The sequence below is a fragment of the Malus domestica genome, chromosome 05, assembly GCF_042453785.1.
Source record: "Malus domestica chromosome 05, GDT2T_hap1".
Classification (NCBI taxonomy): domain Eukaryota; kingdom Viridiplantae; phylum Streptophyta; class Magnoliopsida; order Rosales; family Rosaceae; genus Malus; species Malus domestica.
The window spans coordinates 12,109,748-12,121,370 of NC_091665.1; the positions used below are offsets into that span (position 1 = coordinate 12,109,748).

General features: G+C 36.7%; 1 protein-coding gene across 2 annotated transcripts; it reads left to right on the plus strand.

Moving 5' to 3' along the window:
• Positions 1–4,222: 4,222 nt before the first annotated feature.
• Positions 4,223–6,044, plus strand: LOC103441556 (uncharacterized). 2 transcript variants are annotated; one of them, XM_008380239.4, is made up of 4 exons: positions 4,223–4,364; positions 4,580–4,629; positions 5,405–5,624; positions 5,734–6,044. In XM_008380239.4, exons 3-4 carry the CDS (start codon positions 5,442–5,444, stop codon positions 5,824–5,826), a joined length of 276 nt encoding a protein of 91 aa, XP_008378461.1. In that variant the 5' UTR covers positions 4,223–4,364; positions 4,580–4,629; positions 5,405–5,441; the 3' UTR covers positions 5,827–6,044. The 2 variants fall into 2 exon arrangements, with proteins under 2 accessions (XP_008378461.1, XP_017189334.1); XM_017333845.3 differs by lacking the exon at positions 4,580–4,629 and having other exon boundaries at positions 4,224–4,364.
• The last annotated feature ends 5,579 nt before the right edge of the window (positions 6,045–11,623 follow it).

Here is an 11,623-nt window from a genome sequence, read left to right on the forward strand (position 1 = left end):
AAAATATTCCTTCACCTATACCCTATGTTAACACCCAAAACGGCCTGGCAGAAGCTTTCATAAAGTGACTTTAATTGATAGCTCGGACTTTGGTCATACAAATCAAACTGCCAGTATCTACCTGGAGTTATGCAATATTGCACATAGCTATGTTGGTCCGCCTAAGGCCCACCGCTACACAACCGCATTCACTGTTACAGTTGGTTACTAGATATGAGCTTGACGTCTCGTGTTTACATATGTTTGGGTGCACAATCTATGTGCCAATAGCGTCGCCACTACGTACCAAAATAGGTCCTCAGAGAAAAATGGGATTCTATGTTGGTTATGATTCGCCATCAATTATTCGCTACTTAAAGCCCTTAACAGGAATCTATTTACCACACGTTTTGCGGATTGTCACTTTAATGAGATAGTATTCCCGTCGTTAGAGGGAGATAAGAACGCTAACGTTCTTGTAGAACGCCTCGAATTGTCGTGATATGCTCCCACTATGTCTCATTTAGATCCTCGCACTGGCCAATCTGAAACTGAAGTGCGACGTATTCTAGATCTTCATAGCATTGCTCAAAGCATGCCGGATACTTTTATTGATCTAGCGAATGTGACAAGATCACATATACCTGTTGTAAAATCACCTGCAAGGATGGACGTACCTTGAGTACACCATATTACAGCCTGGGAAGGCCAAACAGTCCACAAGGGTGGGGCGGCCGCACCTTCCACGCGGCTCGGTACACATACGGTTACCCAATCATCTGTTCTTACCCTGAAGTGTGGCAAACCCCCTAGTTCAAAGGATTCACAACCTCGGAAGAGGAAAACTACACAAACTAGTGACCTTAGTTTGAATCTGACCATGCTTACTCATCTGTTCCAACACATGAGGTTATTCTAAATTATGATAACGTCTTAGATGAAACAACCTGGTCTCCAACGAATCGTGATATTTCGGCCCACTACACAGTATTGGATGAGGTTTGGAATCGGAATGAGATGATCATTGACAATGCATTTACGTACACAGTAGCTACTGACATCATGTTTAACGATGTCATTAAACCATGTTCCGTTGATGAATGTCGAAGTAGAACGGATTGGTCAAACTGGAAACAAGTAATCTAGGTCGAACTTGATTCGCTTGAGAAACGTAAGGTGTTTAGGCCTGTAGCTACTACTCAACCACATGTGAAGCCCGTGGGCTACAAATGGGTTTTCGTGAGGAAGCGTAATGAGAAAAATGAAATAGTGCGATAGAAATCACGCCTCGTAGTGCAAGGCTTCTCTTAATGCCCTGGGATTGATTACGAGGAAACGTATTCCCCTGTAATAGACATCATAAAGTTCCGCTACCTTATTAGTTTGGTAGTTTCTGAAAAATTGAATATGCAGCTTATGGACGTGGTAACTACATATCTCTATGGGGATCTTGATACGGAAATCTACATGAAAGTTCCAGAAGGAATTCCATTGATTGGTTCAAATAGTTCTAGACCACGGAACACTCTCTCGATTAGATTGAGATCACTCTACGGATTAAAACAATCTGGGCGGATGTCGTATAACCGTCTGAGTGAATATTTGACAAGTCAGGTTTATGTGAATAGCAAACTATGCCCATGCATGTTCGTTAGGAAGTCACATTCCAGATTTGCGATTGTTGCAGTTTATGTTGACGACATAAACCTCATCGGAACTCTAGTAGAGCTTGAGGAAATTGTGGTTTACTTGAAATCGAAATATGAGATGAAAGATCTTGGAAAAATTCGATATTGTCTTGACCTGAAGATTGAGCATTGTTCAAATGGAATCTTAGTACATCAATCGAACTACACCCAAAAGGTGTTGAGAAGCTTTAATGAGGATAAAGCGAAGCCTTCGAGTACTCCTATGGTCATTCGGACTCTAGATGCTAAACGAGATCCCTTCAGTCCCAAGGAGGATGAAGAAGAGATTTTGGAGCTTGAAGTTCCATACCTAAGTGCAATTGGAGCTTTATTGGACTTGGCTCAATGCACTAAACTCAATATCTCCTTTGTTGTTAATCTTTTGGCTAGATACAATTATGCACCTACACGCAAACACTAGAATGGTGTTAAAAACATTTTCCGCTACCTCAAGTGTACGACAGATTTTGACTTGTTCCACGCCCGTGAATCCTCGAGAGGAGCCGCCGCCTCCCCCATCAGTCCTCAGGTTGATTCTCGCCTCGTTGGTTACGCGGATGCCAGATATTTGTCTGACCCACGTAGGGCACGTTGTCAAATGGGCTATGTCTTTACCATTGGAGACACTGCTATATCTTGGAGGTCTACCAAGTAAACGCTAGTTGCGACTTCTTCGAACCATGTTGAGATTCTCGGCTTGCATGAAGCATCGCGTGAGTGCTTTTGGTTAAGAGCAGTCAAGGAACATATTCGAAGCACTAGTGATCTTACTACCGTTGTTGACCTTCCTACAATGATCTTTGAAAACAATGCAGCATGTATCGAGCAATTAAAAAAGGGATACATCAAGGGAGACAACACCAAGCACATAGCGCCGAAGTTCTTTTATTCTCACCAGTAACAATAGCATCAGAACATTGAAGTCAAGCAAATCCGTTCCCAGGACAACTTGGCCAATCTCTTTACCAAGTTATTGCCTAAGTCTGCTTTTCAAAAGCTCGTCCAAAGAATCGGTATGCCTAAATTATCTGAGTTGAATTGCATGTAGTTCTCTTATTTGGAAGTTATGTCTAACTCAGGGGGTATCCTAAAGCATACTCACTTGATCTTTATGTACTCTTTTTCCTACGATAGGAGCATTTTTCCCACTGGGTTTTTGCTACCTAACTAGGTTTTGATGAGGCACCCATCATTGGGAGATCATACTTCATTGAGTTCACTACTTTCGTCCCGTCTGACATTTGTTTTAGACATTATGCATACTTCTCACTTTTCTCCTTAGTCTATAGGTTTTATACCTACCTTAGGTTTTACCATAGCGAGGTTTTGTGAGTTTTACCACCACTGCATACTTTCTTTAAATTTGAGACTTGCATTCGCCCGTTGTGCCAACAACTTCATCAACTATTCTACCTTATCTGTTGAAGATCTGATGCCATATTTTGTTTGAGTATTTCCACACTCATGAAGGAGTGTTGCAGTCATATTTAGAATAGAAATGTGATTGGGTAAATCCTAGTGTATCTAGGGATATCTTTAAATATTCCCTTTAGTAGTTATTATCCTATTAGAGTTGTAATCCTATAAGGGGTAAGGATTTAACCTATCTTACTACTATAAATATAGGCACAATGGGGTGATACAACACACACCTCACAATTAAATCTCTCTCTTCTCTCTCTTGCAACTGTTCCTCTCCCTCTCTAGTCCTAAATACAGTTCAATCAAATTTACAATTCAATCAAATAGGTCTACAACACGTATATATTTTTTGAAAAGATGAAAAAGACATATGTATCTTGTCTTCTAATAAAAAATATAATTTTTTTAAGTAAATGCAATTTCATATGGGGTGCTTAATGGGGTAATTTAATATGCATTGCAAAACGAGATAAGCTTTTCAGGTTGTTCATGCAATTTGTATGCCCTATTTCTTTTAGGGGTGTGCTATCCACACACCTCTTTTTGCTTCTCACATAACTCTTGTAAATTTTTGTCATTTGATCTTCTTAAATTTATCTTATCCGACAGCCGAAAATTAAAAAGGTATGTGAGAAGTAAAAAGAGGTATGTGAATATCACACCCTTTCTTTTAATAGGTTTCCTCATAACACCAAACTACTGTTTATAAATTTGCTAGGGTGCTCTATCTCATAAATTATTTACATTTTTGTTTGGTTTTGAAATTACATTTAGTAGAAAAAAATTCTATGGATATTCTTTAGCACAACTTTATATGTTTGCCAGGAAGAGAAAATAACCACACTGAGAACATCTTGTAGTTGGAGCACTGTTCAATATAGTTACTGAGTATAAGTGTGAAAAAGAAAATAAAAGTTTATACGTAGCACGGTTTTATTAAATACATTTTTTTTTTTGGCAGAAAAGTGTGTAGCAAGAAACATTATTATCTATTAAAAAAGAATGATTCAATTCAAATATTTTTTATTCTCGTCAAAAACAAATTTGAACAAAATTATTGTGAAGCTAAATCCTCATCCCTCACTCTTAAGTAGATAACATCATTTATTCCAAACAAACAAAAAAATCACAAAACCAGAATCCCAAAGAGAGCTTCGAACTCCGTCCCGTTTGCCCATAATTGAGCGTCACGTTTCAAGTCTACAACGTACACTGCCTGGCCTCCGTTTCTTGGAAACCACTCTAGCTGGAGGCGGTTCCTCCTTCACCAAGCAGGTATAATTTATAAATACGAAACCCCATATTTCTGTTTCCTTCAACAAATAATAAAATCAAAATTATAAAATTTCTTTGCGAATTACCTTAGGACTTGCTTTCTCTTGCGATCAGAGGTGTCTGCTGGTTCTGAATCTTTCGCTTTTTATTCAATCTTTTATCACCTGATATTAATTTTAATTGTTGCTCTTACTATTTTCTTTTTCGAATCAAAGACAACTTACAAGCTCTTATACTTCGCCCACCCTGAACAACTTGGTGTACGGTATGTTTTCCTGTGATAGTTTCAGTGTGGCATTTCATCGTACCTTGGTGTGCTTGATTTCGAATGGAATTTTATTTTGGGACTGCCCACTTTTAATAAGATCTGAATAAGTTGAAGATTTTCTTTGCTTTTCATGGAAGAGAAGTGCTCCTTTTTCGAAAATTTGGGAAAGACTTTTCCCTGGCTATAGAGGTTGTGGGACATTTGGGATCTAAAACAATAATCAACCTTTGAATCTCATTTAATTAGTGTTACCATAAGAAGATAAAAGGAACTAGCGCCGAAAAAGGGTTTTCCTTGAGCTTTATTCTACATGGTTCACTAGAGAGACTAACATATAATGCTAGCAGATAGGGTGTGGAGGCCATCTGAAAACTTTCATGGTTCTTTATGTTCTTATGTCGTATTTAATTGAAAGCTGCTGTATCCTAAATTCTTTTGCCCTCACATTTCTTCTGTTTACACTAAAAATCAATACATTTTTGCCAATTTGCATATTAACATACCAATACATAGATCCAGCTTCTCTGATGAAAAGGTTTGAATGAGTGTTCTTTATATTAACTACGTCTATAGGTTCCTTGTTTTTTTGTATTTAAGAATTGAAAACCAAGGGGTTTCGCTGGTTGGTTCTACTTCAGTTTTTTTACCCTGCATATGATGATAGTATTGAATTTCTTGCAGTGACTTGTTGTGGCTAGTCCTTGGATTTAGTTTGAAATGATCGGTTTGCATTATTTTAACTTTGAAGTCCACTGATCTGTCATCCGTCCAGATCTTCTATAACGAATGACTTCTGGGTGCTACTCACCATGGAATCACATAAAACTCAACATGAGTCATTACCGGCTGCTGCAACCCCAGCCACCACTTCATGTCAAAAGAAGAAGAACGAGCAAGCCACTCTCTTGGAGGATGTAAAGGATCACATTAATGATTTTGTCAATGCATCTATGGATGAACACAAAACGTGCTTCAAGAAGAACATGCAGAAGGTTTGTTCCCCCTTCACATTTAAAGCTAATACAGCCTATCCACAAATGTTTTTGATGTCCAATTGGTTTGCTTCTGATTCTGATTGGATAATTTTACAATCTTTTTCAGATGTTTGGAATGTCAAAGAATGTTGCTGAGAGGAGTGTTGACACCAAGGAAGTTGAGAGTACTCTGCCCCTTCAAATCACAGTGGCAAAATAGAACATCTTCTCTTGCGATTTATAGGCAGATATCTTGAAAATCAAACTTTGCTCCCGGCTTTAACCAATTAGATTCTGGTGATAAATAATTTGTTAAAATTGTGGCACTACACTTTCAATTTGACCAGCACGAATAATTCTGGTGATACATAGTGTTGATGACGGTATGACTTCTTCATGTGATTTATTCTGCTTTGCTATTATAATCGTTTTTAGTAAGTAGTATGTACCAATTCACTGTCGGATTTGATGGGCGATCAATCATGGAGTAGCAAACTTATTCTAGTAAAAAATGGATTTTCTTGCACAGGCGCGCATTCTTGTAGCTAACTATGGCTTATATTGAAAAGAACTGGCTCTTTTACAAAGGACATTTTATCATGTGAAACTTGCACAGGGCAGGACTGCTACTACTAGACGACATGATTGTGAAGGCCAAACTATGATTTTGGTCCTTGTAGTTCGGATGATTTGTTCTCGTAGTTTCGGTTACCCAGGCCCGGCCCTGGCCAGTACCAACAGTGCTCCTGTCAAGGGCTCAAAATTGATGGGGGCACCAAAAAATTTTGCAGTGCATATGTAGGTATGTTTAAAAAAAATTTGCAAACAGTGCGTCGGTGTCCCTGCGTCTTCTCTTCTCGGCGCCAGTCGTGTCCGACAGAGACCACACCAGGCCCGCACCATCACTTGAATTTATTGGTCGCGGCTACCCAGTTACGCGAAAACAGAAAATCAATTCTTAAAATAAGTAAACTCGTGGGAGCAACAATCGTACCTATGTAACATATCTCGAGAGCTTCCTCTCTTGACCGCTGATGCCCTGGTTCACCACTTCCCAAAACCCCTCTTGCATTCTTCTTCCTTTCAAACGTAACACTACACAACCCTGACTCAATCACCAGGTTAGTTACACACAAAACGTAAATCCTTTTCCTTCTACTCTTATATGCCTTCTGAGCAGAAGCAATTCTAGCTTCCATAAAACTTGTCCGCTTAGTGAATGAAATTTAATGCTATGTGTAAACACGAAAATCTTGCGACAAATGAGACAAGAACACGTGTACAAAATAGATTTGTATTAATGAATTTGTAGGGTTACAATCTCTTTACAATTTGATATGTGTAGATGTGTGGTGTTGTTGATCCAAGGGTCGCAATCACTTGATCTTGGATGAACGAATGCCGCAAGGTTTTGGCTCTTGGCAATGGAGGAACCGGCACGTGTAGGGGTGCTTGGTGGTTCTTCACAGGTTTTGACGAAGAACATGAAGGATTTTCCGAGTCTTCTTGAGTGTTTGAGTCTTTGGGGGGTTTGAGTGCTTGAGAGCTTCAAAATTTTAAAGCTTCAGCGTATGAGCGTGAAATGATTTCCGGACCCCTTTCTTTGTCTTGGAGCCTCCTATTTATCGGCTTTCCAAGCCTTGACTACAGATGGATTTGGCCCTGATTGTGGGCTTGATTAATTGACTAAAGAACCAAGACTTGATTTGTGAACCAGTTCGTGATTTGACTTCATCAATTAATATTTGGTTTATTTAAATTAAATTCAAATAATTTATTTGCACCAGATGTTGGCACGTGCCATTCTTGATGACTAGTTTGATTTTGATGAGTCACATCCACGTGTACGATTTATGAGACACGTGGCGCATGCCATGTATGCCCTGGCATGTCAAAACTTAAATGCGTTTGTGAACATTTATTTCACCGAAAATTCGATGTCTACACTATGCATCACCTGGTGTTTGTTGGTGGGATTCATGCCCTCCTTGTGCTGCATCTGCTTATTGTTACAACCTTTTCAAGCTTTCTTGTTATAGGTTTTGTTAAAGAGCAATGCTAAGGAGACTAAATTTATAGATTAAATTTTGTAAACTAAATGATATGGAAATTGATGATTGGATTATTACTTAAACGTTGATAAATATGCTCATTTCCTATTGGTGACACATCATTTAGTTTGCAAATTTAGTCTTCTTAGCATTACTCTTTGTTAAAAGAGGTTTTGACTTGTTTTTTTCACTACTACAATATACCCTATTACTGGCGAAGCAAAAACCGACAAGAGACCCAATTTTTGTCGGAAATTTAGCAAAAATCCGACATAAAACAATGCAATGTCAGATTTGAATAGCGACACTAATGCTAGCATCGCGAAAGGGCTTCCATGTCGGTTTGTACGCTTAATCCGCCACTACGCATCGTCGGCTTAAAGCGACACTGATACTAACGTCGATTTGAAGCGACACTGACACTGAAACTAACGTCGGTTTAAAGCGACGCAAATTAGCAATTAAATTATAAAATATCCAGTCTTACGTTGATTTAAAGCAACGTGATGTTTTGACGTGATGGCGGTCATAACCGACGTCAACTAGCAACTAACAAATAAAATACTCAATCTATTGTCGGTCCTAACCGACATTACCCAACATCTCGATAAATAAAATAATTATCATGCATTCCTACACAGATGGTAAATGAGATGCAAACTTCACAGATTCAATTTATTCAAGAATTCAACTGGGGTCTTTTGGGTGTAGAACTTCTTGTTAAATGTATTCTATTTCATATAAATAAGGAAGTACAAATAACACATATATAGGAGCCATTAGAGAACTGGTTACAAGATGAAGATAAAAAAACTAACAATTACATATAATACTAATGAGAGCTCCATGCTTGCATATAATACTAGCAGCTGCCATGATGCTTTCCTGTGCTTGCCTTTGTCGAAGACCACATATTTTGAAGCTCCATACTGCCATATATAATACTAGCAACTCCATGCTGCCATGCTTGCCATCAGATCAGTGCTCCAATACTTTACTACTTCAACATTAGGGCTCTAATCTCTATAGATTAAACTCAGGTTTTATACCTTTCAAAAATTATGGATCTGCGATTTCCAGTGTCCTTGCTCTTCAGATCCAACATGCATAAATACAGAAAAAAACAATTAAAAACCAAGAAACAAAAATAAATTTTCAATTTAAGCATAAAACTAGTTAGAATACAAAATAGAAACTAAAATTAATAATCACAATAATTTAAAAATGAACCACCTTCAAGCTATTCCTCCTCGAATTGGAGTTCCTCAGAATGTTGATCTTCAAACTGGTGATCCAAAGCAAATGGGGAAAGAGTTGAGGAAAAACTGAAAAGGAGGAAGAAGGGGACGCACAGATGAAATGGGGAAGGAGAAGAAGAAAGTCTGAAATTGGGGGAGAAATGAAAGCACGGTTGAAATGGGAAAGAGAGGGGTTTAAATATGGGTACTTTTCTGACACACTTTTTGAAATTCACATAGCGTCGCTTTAACGAAACTAGCGTCGGTTTAAACCGACGCCAACTTCTGACAGACTTTTTGAAATTCACATAGCGTCGCTTTAATGAAACTAGCGTCAATTTAAACCGACACCAACTTCTGACACACTTTTTTAATTCACATTACGTCGCTTTAAAAAAAGGCCAACTTCTGACACACTTTTTTAAATTCACATAGCGTCGCTTTAATGAAACTAGCGTCGGTTTAAACCGATGCCAACTTCTGACACACTTTTTGAAATTCACATAGCGTCGCTTTAATGACACTAGCATCGGTTAAAACTGACACTAAGTCTCTCCATCCATTTCCTCATGCAAACAAGCGGTAAATTTCCCGCCTAATATTTCAAATACTATAATTTTATATATATTAATTTTATAATTTTATAATCCTAAAAAATACTATAATAATTATATTTATTAATGTAACAATTTTATACCCCTAAAAACTATAATAATTATATATATATATATATATATATATATATATATTATTAAATTAAATTTTAAAAATTGGCGACCATTGGATCAGCTTAAATATACATACCATTCAATGTCTTAAGTGTTATACATACAAAATAAATAAATTTAAATCTACTTAATAAATATATATATACACACACCATTGAACTTAATGGGATACGAATTCTACGAAACTAATTTCAACGATCCAACCGTCAAACTTGTTTGTATATGCTTCGAGATCACATCAGAAAAAAAATCGCAAAAAAAAAACATTCAGAGATCAATTAACGAGACAAAACTTTTCGACGGTTATAAAACGAAAAATCACGATTTAACGGTTATTTTAACTCCGATTTTGATTATTTTTTATAGCTACACTCCTTGATCCTATATGAATACAATGAATGAATTCGATCTTCAATTTAAAACATTTACATTAGTGGATACCACACAAATCTTATGTTATTCTTAATGAAAGTATAAATAAACTCTTAAGTGTTAATGAATCTATCGCTTTGATGGGATACGCATTCTACGAAACTAATTTCAACGATCCAACCATCAAAATTGTTTATATATGCTTCGAGATTGCATACGCCAAAATTCACAAAAAACAAACATTCAGATATCAAGTAACAGGGCAAAACTTTTCAACGGTTATAAAAGAAAATTCATGATTTAATAGTGATTTTAACTCTGATTTTGATGATTTTTTACAGCTGCACTCGTTGACTCTATATGAATACAATGAATGAGCTTGATCTTCAATTTAAAATATTTACACTAGTGGATACCACAAATTCTTATGTTATACTTAATGAAAGTATAAATAAACTTTAAGAGTTTGTGAATCTATCATTTTGATGGGATACGCATTCTACGAAACTAATTTCATTGATCCAACCGTTAAACTTGTTTATATGCTTCGAGATTGCATACGCCAAAAATTGCAAAAAAACAAACATTCAGAGATCAAGTAAGGAGACAAAACTTTTTGACGGTTATAAATAAAAAATCACGATTTAACGGTTATTTTATCTCCGATTTTGATGATTTTTTACGGCTACACTCCTTGATCCTATAGGAATACGATGAACTAATTTGATCGTCAATTTAAAATATTTACAGAAGTGGATACCACAAAATCTTATGTCATGAAGATCGATGAAAATTGAGGATTTTGTAAAAGGAATAACATGCAAGCTTTGAGTTCCATTGGCAAGGTTTAAACTTTTGAGAAAGGCTTCACAACAGGATTCAGGCAAACAATCCCCTTCATGCAACATTCTTTTAATTAACTCCAGTAAAGTGGTGAAGATCTCGTCTGGCGTTCCCGCTAAACACTTGATATGATACAGTCTTACAACTGCTTTCAATTTCTTAAACTTCTTACAACCTGGCCACAAATCTTGATCCGCCTCTTCAAGCAACCTAAAAAAAGTCCCCATCATGTTGACACTAAGATGCCTACAATCTTTCAATCCCTATCATGTAGACATAACTATTAGAATTTTCAATTTCTATCTTTCAACCCTCGAACTCTACCACGATTGCAATTTTTTAATTTTCAACACCTATTATAGTAAAAACAAATTAAAATAACAATAAAAAGTTATCAAAATTATGCTCATCTAATCTATTCTAGTAAATGACAACCAAAAGTTATCAAAATAACAACAAAAACAAATTAAAATAACAACAAATTAAAATAACAATTAGAATGCAAAACAAATTAATTTAACATAATATATTCTATATTACTAAATATTACAAGTTCATGTTATATTTAACATTGTTAATTTAACATAAATGCTTATTGTTTGTACCATACTTGACCAATCCCGAAACTACTGAGCACCGGCCAACGTTATACTATCAAGGACCCAGAAGAGTTTCCCTCCAACCAGGAGACCAATCACAGCGCGACATGTGTCAACATCAGAAGCCAATCATAGCGCGACACATGTCAACATCAGAAACCAATCACAACATGACACGTGTCAATG

What these genes read in the sequence shown, in the direction of transcription:
- LOC103441556 (XM_008380239.4), top strand. Translation starts at nt 5,442, where the DNA reads ATGGAATCACATAAAACTCAACATGAGTCATTACCGGCTGCTGCAACC. An exon ending in TCAAGAAGAACATGCAGAAG is followed by an intron (nt 5,625 to 5,733) that starts GTTTGTTCCCCC and finishes AATCTTTTTCAG; the next exon opens with ATGTTTGGAATGTCAAAGAA.